At 42.6% G+C, this 13,409-nt stretch overlaps 2 protein-coding genes and 1 pseudogene across 2 annotated transcripts; all 3 read right to left on the bottom strand.

The window, feature by feature from the left end:
- Window positions 1-1,226: 1,226 nt before the first annotated feature.
- Window positions 1,227-2,075, bottom strand: LOC119476034 (annotated as a pseudogene).
- Window positions 2,076-5,247: 3,172 nt separating this feature from the next.
- Window positions 5,248-6,233, bottom strand: LOC119475984 (odorant receptor 131-2-like). The gene has a single exon (XM_037749144.1). The coding sequence runs from the start codon at window positions 6,231-6,233 to the stop codon at window positions 5,262-5,264; it is 972 nt and encodes a 323-aa protein (XP_037605072.1). The 3' UTR covers window positions 5,248-5,261.
- Window positions 6,234-10,778: 4,545 nt separating this feature from the next.
- Window positions 10,779-11,883, bottom strand: LOC119475972 (odorant receptor 131-2-like). The gene has a single exon (XM_037749130.1). It carries the CDS (start codon window positions 11,748-11,750, stop codon window positions 10,779-10,781), a length of 972 nt encoding a protein of 323 aa, XP_037605058.1. The 5' UTR covers window positions 11,751-11,883.
- Window positions 11,884-13,409: the final 1,526 nt, after the last annotated feature.

Here is a 13,409-nt window from a genome sequence, read left to right on the forward strand (position 1 = left end):
AAGAAGAACAATGTCCTCAACCTTAAGCATCTCAGGGTGAATCTCATCTACCCCTGGTGCCTTACAGCTGAGGAGCTTTTTGACTACCTCAGCGACCTCCTCCAAGGATATGGACAAGCCTTCCCCCGAGTCTTCAAGCTCGGTCTCTACGTCCTCTACGGAGGACGTGTTGGTCGGGTTCAGGAGTTCTTCAAAATGGTCAAACACCAAGTACACTTAAGAACCACCCTATGCTTGAACATGGTGTTCGTTATGGCCAATCCATGACTACCACAGAAGTTCAACAACAAAGATCAGACAGGCCATTCCTCCCAATCACCCCACTCCAGGTTTCTCCATCTTTGCCCATGTGACCGTTGAAGTTCCCAAGCAGAACTATACTTTCTTTTCTGATTGTTAGGAGCTTGTCTTGTCTGAGTCTGTGTTTCAGTCTTGTGCTGTTTTATTCTGTAATGTTATGTTATATTATTCTGTGTTTGTGTGTTTTTGTCTTGTCCTGTTTATTCTCACACTGTCACATTTTCAGTGTGTTTGTGAACCCCAGGAAGAATAGCTGCTGCAATGCTGTAGCTAATGGGGATGTTAATAAACTAAATAAATAAAATGATCCTGCCAATCACAACATGCAGAAATTTAAAAAAAGACATACACAAACTGCTCTTTCTGTGATCAATATTTACAATCAGTTTTGTTCTCACACCAAGAAACTCTGTCATTGATTTGAGCATATTTTTTATGCTAAATGCAGTACCTGTGAGGGTTTATGGACAATATTTATAATTGTTTTCTGTTCTTAATTGATTTCAAATACTAAATATATACATACATTTGCATAAAGCAGCATATTTATCCAATCCCATGTTGATAAGAGTATTAAATACGTGACAAATCTCCCTTTAAGGTACATCTTGAAAGGATAGAAAATGTACGATTAAATATTTTAATGGATTGACAGCTCTGGAGGAATTTGCCCTGGAATGATGAGAAGTTGCAAATACACCATACATTTTAGGATACAATTTAAAACAGTGAAATGATAACAACTTGAGCAGCTTTCGTTGGTTGACAGAATGATAATGTTGACATACCTCTTTAGGTGGATTTTAAGAAATACTGACAAAACTACAGTTGAACATCGTTATGCTAAGTATTCATTAGAAAAATTAGTTTTGAATTTGTTTCTTGTGAATGCAGCATATGCTGAGTTATGAAGGCCAGTCAGATGACAGCATGAGTTTAACAAACATCAAACATATAGAGTTCATTCCATGTATGCTAAGGTGAGACATATGATGATATATATATACACACACTACATTTACAGGAAAATACAAAGCTCAACTCATTTCATGAAGTCTAGGGTGAGACCTTGGCCTTGGCCGGGGCGACTGAGAGTTTCAGTCGACAACATAGATGGTACACGAGGACAGATCTGATGTTCTGATCTCTTATGCCATAAATGAGAGAACTCAGACATCTGGGGAAGATGAAAATAAGCACGTAAAAAACAATCTGGATGCGCACAAACACTATCCTCGTCACAATGTTTGACATGGCAACAAGGAAAGAGTGGTGTATAGTTGACAAGAGACTGAGGCCCAGCTGCACCAGATGCAGCAGCAGAGTATTACGAGCCTTCTGGGCTGAAGCTTTGTTTGTGGAGGCTGACCTGGCTGCTATCATCACACCTATATAGGAAGAAATGACTGCTAAACCAGCTGATACAAACAGAAAATAAGTGTAGGCTTTATCATAAAGACCAGAAATTGGGCCAAGAAGTATGTTTAGTTTGGTACAATACTTTTCCATCTGCAGGCTCTCCAGGTTGTCAAATGGAAAATCTAACTAAAGGACCAAACCACAATGATAGCCACTGCTGTGTTTCTGATGGTGATGATGGTAGCGTGCCTCAGTGGGTAGCACACAGCCACATATCTCTCCAGAGACATCACCACCAGTGTGAGAGGGGAGATTATGTTTGTGAGACTGGTTAACATGATGATAACGCCACATACAGGATATGTCAGTTTTACTCTATAAACAGCCAGGAGGTACAGTAACTGACTCAGTGCCATCTGTACAGTATCTGCAAAAAGGAGGTTAAACAGAAGAATGTAACGGGAGGTCTCACGAAACACCAATTTACTCCTCAAGGTGAATAACATGACCCCATTAATGAAGAGAAACACACAGCATGGTACTGTAGTCAGAGCGGAAAATAACACTCTTTCCAGTAAGCCTTGATACTGCTGTCCAGCAGTGATGTTGGTCTGAGATTGAGTTGCGTGTGACATTTCAGAGAAGCATTTAAGACATGAAAAATTTATCCTGTTGATGTCATTGTAATAATATTAATAACGAGTGTATTTAGTATAGGACCTTTCATAGAACACAATTCACAAAGTGCTTTACAAGAACAAAAATGAATTAAAAACAGTAAAACCATCAAACAATAAACAAATTGTAATAAATAAATCTTTTCCTGTTTGTATTGTGAGAACAATGAAAATCCAACATCCTTTAAGCACAGATGCCCGTTGAGTCACATCATCCAGGTCTGTGCTTGTTTCCATGTAAGCAGAACTGGTCTGCAGGTGTTACCTGCCCTCAGACTGTATATCAGCTTTGCCCTGCCCTAAACCATGTTCACGTGACCCCATCACATGTCAGCATGGTTAACAGAGTAGTAATAGGTAATGTAATCTCTGCCCTATTATTTCCCAATACCCCTGTCCATGTGATCGTGTCTTACATAGTTTAAACTTAGTACACAAGTAAGTAAACTTAATTCTATAGTGCCTCTCAACAGCTGATTAGACTGTTGTCAGGCCATGAAATAGGCGTTATCATTAAAACACCTTTCAACTTATCATCTCATACCCCCACCCCCCAACTGTTATTGTGAAAATGGTGCGGTCGAAACTGGATCCGGAAAGCGGCGAGGTCCGCGCATGGGTCCGCGCAGTGCACGGAGGAAATGCGCCAGAAGAGTTGCAACGGGGATCCTTCCACACCGGGCAAGCGGGCGTCATTCACCCGCCGAGTTGAATCTTCCGGGCAGACTTAGTGGCCGACCGACCCCTACCGTGGAGAAACACCGGAGCCTGATCCGTGTCCTAACAGCTGATCAATGAGAGATGACGTGACCTCCAGAGGGTTGGACTCCTACACGGATTCAGATGTCCCAAATCATAAATATAAATAAGAAATAATGGAACTTCCTGCTGTATATGATAAAGTATGATGATAGTGAAGATGAAAATGAAGACATATGAATTATTGATTAACTAGATTCACATGATTTGAGTCAAGTGATTGACCTATTTTGTTATTTCAGAGTTCTTTTTGCAATCGGTTCATTTTATAAGTAGTTTAATTTAAAATCAATACACGGGCTGGATAAGACCTGTGACCCTTAAAGCAACCGTGTTTATTTCCATTGAATAAGAGTGCATTTATACATTAATTATTATTGTTGCATTGATAAACCTTACAGTGAGGGTATCAATAAATAAATAAATAAAACGACACGGTCGTAAGCCTTCTCCAAGTCTACAAAACACATGTAGACTGGATGAGCAAACTCCCATGACCCATCCATGAGCCCCGCAAGGGTAAAGAGCTGGTCCACTGTTCCCCGGCCAGGACGGAATCCACATTACTCCTCCTGGATCTGAGGTTCGACAATCGGTTGGAGCCTCCTTTCCAGCATCCTAAAATGAACTTTCTCGGGGAGGCTGAGCAGTGTGATACCCAGATAATCTGAGCACACCCTCCAACCGCCTTTTTAAAAATGGGAACCACCACCCCGGTCTGTCATTCCACAGGTACTGACCCCGAACTCCACACGACACTGAAGAGGCAAGTCAACCAAGACAGTTCAACAATGTCCTCAACCTTAAGCATCTCAGGGCGAATCTCATCTACCCCTGGTGCCTTACCGCTGAGGAGCTTTTTGACTAACTCAGCGACCTCTTCCAAGGATATGGACAAGCCTTCCCCCGAGTCTTCAATCTCGGTCTCTACGTCCTCTACGGAGGACGTGTTGGTCGGGTTCAGGAGTTCTTCAAAATGCTCGACCACAAAGTCAGTCATCATTGACTTTGTGGTCAAACACTAAGTACACTTAAGAACCACCCTATGCTTGAACATGGTGTTCGTTATGGCCAATCCATGACTACCACAGAAGTTCAACAACAAAGATCAGACAGGCCATTCCTCCCAATCACCCCACTCCAGGTTTCTCCATCTTTGCCCATGTGACCGTTGATGTTCCCAAGCAGACCTATACTTTCTTTTCTAATTGTTAGGAGCTTGTCTTGTCTGAGTCTGTGTTTCAGTCTTGTGCTGTTTTATTCTGTAATGTTATGTTATATTATTCTGTGTGTGTGTTTTTGTCTTGTCCTGTTTATTCTCACAATGTCACATTTTCAGTGTGTTTGTGAACCCCAGGAAGAATAGCTGCTGCAATGCTGTAGCTAATGGGGATCTTAATAAACTAAATAAATAAAATGACCCTGCCAATCACAACATGCAGAAATTTAAAAAAAGACATACACAAACTGCTCTTTCTGTGATCAATATTTACAATCAGTTTTGTTCTCACACCAAGAAACTCTGTCATTGATTTGAGCATATTTTTTATGCTAAATGCAGTACCTGTGAGGGTTTATGGACAATATTTATAATTGTTTTCTGTTGTTAATTGATTTCAAATACTAAAAATATACATACATTTGCATAAAGCAGCATATTTGTCCAATCCCATGTTGATAAGAGTATTAAATACGTGACAAATCTCCCTTTAAGGTATATCTTGAAAGGATAGAAAATGTACGATTAAATATTTTAATGGATTGACAGCTCTGGAGGAATTTGCCCTGGAATGATGAAAGTTGCAAATACACCATACATTTTAGGATACTATTTAAAACAGTGAAATGATAACAACTTGAGCAGTTTTCGTTGGTTGACAGAATGATAATTTTGACATGCCTCTTTAGGTGGATTTTAAGAAATACGGACAAAACTACAGTTGAACATCGTTATGCTAAGTATTCTTTAGCAAAATTAGTTTTGAATTTGTTTCTTGTGAATGCTGCATATGCTGAGTTATGAAGGCCAGTCAGATGACAGCATGAGTTTAACAAACATCAAACATATAGAGTTCATTCCATGTATGCTAAGGTGAGTCATATGATAATATATATACACACACTACATTTACAAGAAAATACAAAGCTCAACTCATTTCATGAAGTCTAGGGTGAGACCTTGGCCTTGGCCGGGGCGACTGAGAGTTTCAGTCGACAACATAGATGGTACACGAGGACAGATCTGATGTTCTGATCTCTTATGCCATAAATGAGAGAACTCAGACATCTGGGGAAGATGAAAATAAGCACATAAAAAACAATGTGAATGCGCACAAACACTATCCTCGTCACAATGTTTGACATGGCTACAAGGAAAGAGAGGTATAGAGTTGACAAGAGACTGAGGCCCAGCTGCACCAGATGCAGCAGCAGAGTATTACGAGCCTTCTGGGCTGAAGCTTTGTTTGTGGAGGCTGACCTGGCTGCTATCATCACACCTATATAGGAAGAAATGACTGCTAAACCAGCTGATACAAACAGAAAATAAGTGTAGGCTTTATCATAAAGACCAGAAATTGGGCCAAGAAGTATGTTTAGTTTGCCACAATACTTTTCCATCTGCAGGCTCTCCAGGTTATCAAATGGAAAATCTAACAGTAAAATAACTTGTGTGAGGACATGTAGTGAACTGAAGGACCAAACCACAGTGATAGCCACTGCTGTGTTTCTCATGGTGATGATGGTAGCGTGCCTCAGTGGGTAGCACACAGCCACATATCTCTCCAGAGACATCAGCACCAGTGTGAGAGGGGAGATTACTATTGTGAGATTGGCCAACATGACGAGAACGCCACATACAGGATATGTCAGTTTTACTCTACAAGCAGCCAGTAGGTACAGTAACTGACTCAATGCCATCTGTACAGTGTCTGCAAAAAGGAGGTTAAACAGAAGAATGTAACGGGAGGTCTCACGAAACACCAATTTATTCCTCAAGGTGAATAACATGACCCCATTAATGAAGAGAAACACACAGCATGGTACTGTAGTCACAGTGGAAAATAACACTCCTTCCAGTAAGCCTTGATACTGCTGTCCAGCAGTGATGTTGGTCTGAGATTGAGTTGCGTGTGACATTTCAGAGAAGCATTTAAGACATGAGAAATTTATCCTGTTGATGTCATTGTAATAATATTAATAACAAGTGTATTTAGTATAGGACCTTTCATAGAACACAATTCACAAAGTGCTTTACAAGAACAAAAATTAATTAAAAACAGTAAAACCATCAAACAATAAACAAATTGTAATAAATAAATCTTTTCCTGTTTGTATTGTGAGAACAATGAAAATCCAACATCCTTTAAGCACAGATGCCCGTTGAGTCACATCATCCAGGTCTGTGCTTGTTTCCATGTAAGCAGAACTGGTCTGCAGGTGTTACCTGCCCTCAAACTGTATATCAGCTTTGCCCTGCCCTAAACCATGTTCACGTGACCCCATCACATGTCAGCATGGTTAACAGAGTAGTAATAAGTAATGTAATCTCTGCCCTATTATTTCCCAATACCCCTGTCCATGTGATCGTGTCTTACATAGTTTAAACTTAATACACAAGTAAGTAAACTTTATTTCTATCGTGCCCCTCAACAGCTGATTAGATTGTTGTCAGGCCATTAAATAGGCGTTATCAGTGGCTATAAGCCCCATAGATGTGGGCCAATAGATGCCTACTACACTAGGTCGACCATATTTTCAAACCCCCAAAACGGGGACACTTAAGTGTACCGCACGTTCACGCACGCGCACATCCACGCGCTAATATGCACACACTATAGGCGTTTTCATCAGGATGGCTAACTTGGCGCACCTGTGGCGCATTTGAAAACGGAGTGGGATCAGAAAGAAGGTATTATTATAGGTGGATGCGTTAGAAGCTGTGACAATCATGACTTATGACATTCACTACTTTCACCCCCTTTAATCACAGGACTATCTCCGTCATGACGCACTGACAGTTTGGGAGTCCTTTAGAGAGTTTCCCTCAGAGGAAATGTATTATTGTCTGGGCCTACGTACATTATTTTTCAACTTGTTTTGTCTCTGGCTAAATTGAAAATTGTGGAGCTCAGAGGACAGTTTGTCCAGGAGACACCGGCTGTCCACTGGTGGAGACACCGGTGAAAGACAGAATGGACAATCCCTGAGGGAGTTATAAGCGTAGTGAAATGCCTCTTGATTCGCAGAGGGAACTGTGTAGAATAATTAATCAAAACGACACGTTTGATGTGCACATAAGTACGGAGGGTTCTGTGGTTCAAAACTACACTATAAGTAACCAGCGGATATCTGTTGTGTCCATGCGTAATGTTGGCTTGACCGCGCGCAAAACCACTTTCTACAGAGACTGCAGTGGTGCGCTGTGCTGGCTCTCTATATACTTATCTCATGCACACACATTAATTAATGAGTCGGACATGATAAACATCTATGTCAGTATAATATTATTATTTTAATTGTGGTGAAAACCGGGACAATCTGTTAGTGACTGTTGAAAACCGGGACATTTGAGTGTTTTACAGATATGTGTCAGGACTCGGGACACGTCAGCTTGAAACCGGGACTGTCCCGGAAAAACCGGGACGTCTGGTAACTGTATACTACACCCACTAGTAGGTTTTATCATCTATTCACATGATAGATCACCGAAAGAAGGTATAAAAGAACACAACGGCGACCTCTAGCGACCGTAAAAGACAAAGCTCCTATCTGCGTCCCCAACACACCTCAGCTGTCCCCTTTCGACGTGAAGGAGTAGCGTCTCTACTCCGATCTCTAAGGCTGAGCCCAGCCACCCTACAAAGGATGCTCATTTCGGCCGCCTGTGTCCGCCATCTCATTCTTTCGGTTACTACCAAAAGCTCATGAACATAAGTGAGGGTTGGAACGTAGATGGACCGGGAAATCGAGAGCTTTGCCTTATAGCTCAGCTCCCTCTTCACCACAACGGTCCGGTACAGCGCCCGCATAACTGCAGACGCTGCACCGAACCGCCTGACCCGCTCCATTTTACCCTCACTCGTGAACAAGACCCGGAGATACTTGAACTCCCTCAGACTTGGAGGTACTGATTCTCATCCCGACTGCTTCACACTCGGCTGCAAACCGCCCCAGTGCGTGCTGAAGGTCACGGTTTGATGAAGCCAACAGACAGGCCCGCCGTCAGGCGGGGGCAAAGGGTACAGCTGTCCCCGGGCCCAAGGTCAGGGGGGGGGCCCATGCAAAGGTTTATGGTTGACCCTTAAATGGGATCAAGAACAACACTTTACTTTTTGAGTTATATCACTGACAGTACATGTTAAATGTATTTTCATGATAAATAAATGTATTGGTATCATTAAAACACCTTTCAACTTATCATTTCATACCCCCACCCCCCCACTGTTATTGTGAAAATGCAGTCGAAACAGGATCTGGAAAGCGGCGAGGTCCGCGCATGGGTCCGCACATGGGTCCGCGCAGCGCACGGAGGAAATGCGCTAGGAGAGTTGCAACGGTGATCCTTCCACACCGGGCGTCATTCACCCGCCGAGTTGAATCTTCCGGGCAGAGTGAGTGGCCGACCGACCCCTACCGTGGAGAAACACCGGAGCCTGATCCGTGTCCTAACAGCTGATCAATGAGTGATGACGCGACCTCCAGAGGGTTGGACTCATACACGGATTCAGATGTCCCAAACCATAAATATAAATAAGAAATAATGGAACTTCCTGCTGTATATGATAAAGTATGATGATAGTGAAGATGAAAATGACGACAGTAGTTTAATTTAAAATCAATACACGGGCTGGATAAGACCTGTGACCCTTAAAGTAACCGTGTTTATTTCCATTGAATAAGAGTGCATTTATACATTAACCATCATTGTTGCATTGATAAACCTTACAGTGAGGGTATCAATAAATAAATAAATAAAACGACACGGTCGTAAGCCTTCTCCAAGTCCACAAAACACATGTAGACTGGATGAGCAAACTCCCATAACCCATCCATGAGCCCCGCAAGGGTAAAGAGCTGGTCCACTGTTCCCCGGCCAGGACGGAATCCACATTACTCCTCCTGGATCTGAGGTTCGACAATCGGTTGGAGCCTCCTTTCCAGCATCCTAGAATGAACTTTCTCGGGGAGGCTGAGCAGTGTGATACCCAGATAATCTGAGCACACCCTCCAACCGCCTTTTTAAAAATGGGAACCACCACCCCGGTCTGTCATTCCACAGGTACTGACCCCGAACTCCACACGACACTGAAGAGGCAAGTCAACCAAGACAGTTCAACAATGTCCTCAACCTTAAGCATCTCAGGGCGAATCTCATCTACCCCTGGTGCCTTACCGCTGAGGAGCTTTTTGACTACCTCAGCGACCTCCTCCAAGGATATGGACAAGCCTTCCCCCGAGTCTTCAAGCTCGGTCTCTACGTCCTCTACGGAGGACGTGTTGGTCGGGTTCAGGAGTTCTTCAAAATGGTCAAACACCAAGTACACTTAAGAACCACCCTATGCTTGAACATGGTGTTCGTTATGGCCAATCCATGACTACCACAGAAGTTCAACAACAAAGATCAGACAGGCCATTCCTCCCAATCACCCCACTCCAGGTTTCTCCATCTTTGCCCATGTGACCGTTGAAGTTCCCAAGCAGAACTATACTTTCTTTTCTGATTGTTAGGAGCTTGTCTTGTCTGAGTCTGTGTTTCAGTCTTGTGCTGTTTTATTCTGTAATGTTATGTTATATTATTATGTGTGTGTGTGTTTTTGTCTTGTCCTGTTTATTCTCACACTGTCACATTTTCAGTGTGTTTGTGAACCCCAGGAAGAATAGCTGCTGCAATGCTGTAGCTAATGGGGATCTTAATAAACTAAATAAATAAAATGACCCTGCCAATCACAACATGCAGAAATTTAAAAAAAGACATACACAAACTGCTCTTTCTGTGATCAATATTTACAATCAGTTTTGTTCTCACACCAAGAAACTGTCATTGATTTGAGCATATTTTTTATGCTAAATGCAGTACCTGTGAGGGTTTATGGACAATATTTATAATTGTTTTCTGTTGTTAATTGATTTCAAATACTAAAAATATACATACATTTGCATAAAGCAGCATATTTGTCCAATCCCATGTTGATAAGAGTATTAAATACGTGACAAATCTCCCTTTAAGGTACATCTTGAACGGATAGAAAATGTACGATTAAATATTTTAATGGATTGACAGCTCTGGAGGAATTTGCCCTGGAATGATGAGAAGTTGCAAATACACCATACATTTTAGGATACAATTTAAAACAGTGAAATGATAACAACTTGAGCAGCTTTCGTTGGTTGACAGAATGATAATTTTGACATGCCTCTTTAGGTGGATTTTAAGAAATACTGACAAAACTACAGTTGAACATCGTTATGCTAAGTATTCATTAGCAAAATTAATTTTGAATTTGTTTCTTGTGAATGCTGCATATGCTGAGTTATGAAGGCCAGTCAGATGACAGCATGAGTTTAACAAACATCAAACATATAGAGTTCATTCCATGTATGCTAAGGTGAGACATATGATGATATATATATACACAAACTACATTTACAAGAAAATACAAAGCTCAACTCATTTCATGAAGTCTAGGGTGAGACCTTGGCCTTGGCCGGGGCGACTGAGAGTTTCAGTCGACAACATAGATGGTACACGAGGACAGATCTGATGTTCTGATCTCTTATGCCATAAATGAGAGAACTTAGACATCTGGGGAAAATGAAAATAAGCACATAAAAAACAATCTGGATGCGCACAAACACGATCCTCGTAACAATTTTTGACATGGCTACAAGGAAAGAGTGGTGTATAGTTGACAAGAGACTGAGGCCCAGCTGCACCAGATGCAGCAGCAGAGTATTACGAGCCTTCTGGGCTGAAGCTTTGTTTGTGGAGGCTGACCTGGCTGCTATCATCACACCTATATAGGAAGAAATGACTGCTAAACCAGCTGATACAAACAGAAAATAAGTGTAGGCTTTATCATAAAGACCAGAAATTGGGCCAAGAAGTATGTTTTGTTTGACACAATACTTTTCCATCTGCAGGCTCTCCAGGTTATCAAATGGAAAATCTAACAGTAAAATAACTTGTGTGAGGACATGTAGTGAACTGAAGGACCAAACCACAGTGATAGCCACTGCTGTGTTTCTCATGGTGATGATGGTAGCGTGCCTCAGTGGGTAGCACACAGCCACATATCTCTCCAGAGACATCAGCACCAGTGTGAGAGGGGAGATTACTATTGTGAGACTGGCTAACATGACGAGAACGCCACATACAGGATATGTCAGTTTTACTCTACAAGCAGCCAGGAGGTACAGTAACTGACTCAGTGCCATCTGTACAGTGTCTGCAAAAAGGAGGTTAAACAGAAGAATGTAACGGGAGGTCTCACGAAACACCAATTTACTCCTCAAGGTGAATAACATGGTCCCATTAATGAAAAGAAACACACAGCATGGTACTGTAGTCAGAGTGGAAAATAAGACTCTTTCCAGTAAGCCTTGATACTGCTGTCCAGCAGTGATGTTGGTCTGAGATTGAGTTGCGTGTGACATTTCAGAGAAGCATTTAAGACATGAGAAATTTATCCTGTTGATGTCATTGTAATAATATTAATAACAAGTGTATTTAGTATAGGACCTTTCATAGAACACAATTCACAAAGTGCTTTACAAGAACAAAAATGAATTAAAAACAGTAAAACCATCAAACAATAAAAATCCAACATCCTTTAAGCACAGATGCCCGTTGAGTCACATCATCCAGGTCTGTGCTTGTTTCCATGTAAGCAGAACTGGTCTGCAGGTGTTACCTGCCCTCAAACTGTGTATATCAGCTTTGCCCTGCCCTAAACCATGTTCACGTGACCCCATCACATGTCAGCATGGTTAACAGAGTAGTAATAGGTAATGTAATCTCTGCCCTATTATTTCCCAATACCCTGGGGCATGTGATCGTGTTTTACACAGTTTAAACGTAGTACACAAGTAAGTAAACTTTATAAACCAAAGTTACAAGGTGCTTCACACCAATACAATACAACAAGAATTTTAGCGAATTACCAAACATAAAGACTGAAAAGGTGGGTTTTTAAAAGCTTTTTCAAATATGGCATCAATAAGCTGAACTAAAACAGTACAAGCTTAATCCGCCTTTATCTTTAGCCTCAACCTTGAGACACTTCCAACATTTGATCGTCAGCTCCCAGCGGTCTTCAGCTAAAAGATCTGAAATGTATGTGGAGCCCGACCACCGTTTTCATACTGTATAATCACGTGAAACTAAGAATCGTGTTATATCTACATAAAGGACGGGTCCTCATCACGGAGTAATGAGTAATGAAGTTGCACCGTTGGTCGAAGTGAATGATAACGTTATCTCTATCTCTAAGGCTGAGCCCGGCCACCCCACAAAGAAAACTAAGACAAGAGACAACCCTGGCGGAGGCCAACACCCCCTGGAAACATGTTTAACTTTGTGCCGAGTATACGGACACAGCTCTCACTTTGGTTATACAAGGACCGAATAGCTCGTAACAACGACCCCGGAACTTTGCCAGAACTTCTTTGAGGTCAACCCAAAGTCCTTCTCGATGGTCTCCCCAGAATTCCTCCCACACCTGGGTTTTTGCTTTGACGGCCGCCGCAGCTGCAGCCCTTCTGGTCAACCGGTATCCATCAGCTGTTTCCGGGGACCCCGGGCCTTCTTCGGCTTGACGGCCCCCTTCACTGCTGGTGTCCACCGGTGGGTTCTTAGGTTGCCGCCCCGACAGGCGCCGATGACCTTCTGACCACAACTCCTAGCAGCCTCTTCCACAATGGAGGCTCTGAGCATGGCCCACTCGGATTCCATGTCCCCAGCCTCCACCGGGATGCACGAGAAGCTCTTCCGGAGGAACCTATGCTCGAACATGGTGTTCGTCATGGCCAATCCATGACTAGCACAGAAGTCCAACAACAAAGCACCACTTGGGTTCAGATCAGGAAGGCCGTTCCTTCCAATTACACCCCTCCACCCCCCACCCCTCTGGTTCTCTGGGGAGAACTCCTTCACAGCGGTGCTCAGCCGGGGGCTTGTGAGCATCCCCACACCCGCCCGGCGCCTCTCACCCTAGGCAACTCCGAAAAAGGCGAAAGTCCAGCCCCTCTCCATGAGTGTGGTTCCAGAACCAGAGCTATGCATGGAGGTAAGCCCAACTATATCTAGCTGGTATC

The sequence above is a fragment of the Sebastes umbrosus genome, chromosome 17 (genome assembly GCF_015220745.1).
Source record: "Sebastes umbrosus isolate fSebUmb1 chromosome 17, fSebUmb1.pri, whole genome shotgun sequence".
Taxonomy (NCBI): Eukaryota; Metazoa; Chordata; class Actinopteri; order Perciformes; family Sebastidae; genus Sebastes; species Sebastes umbrosus.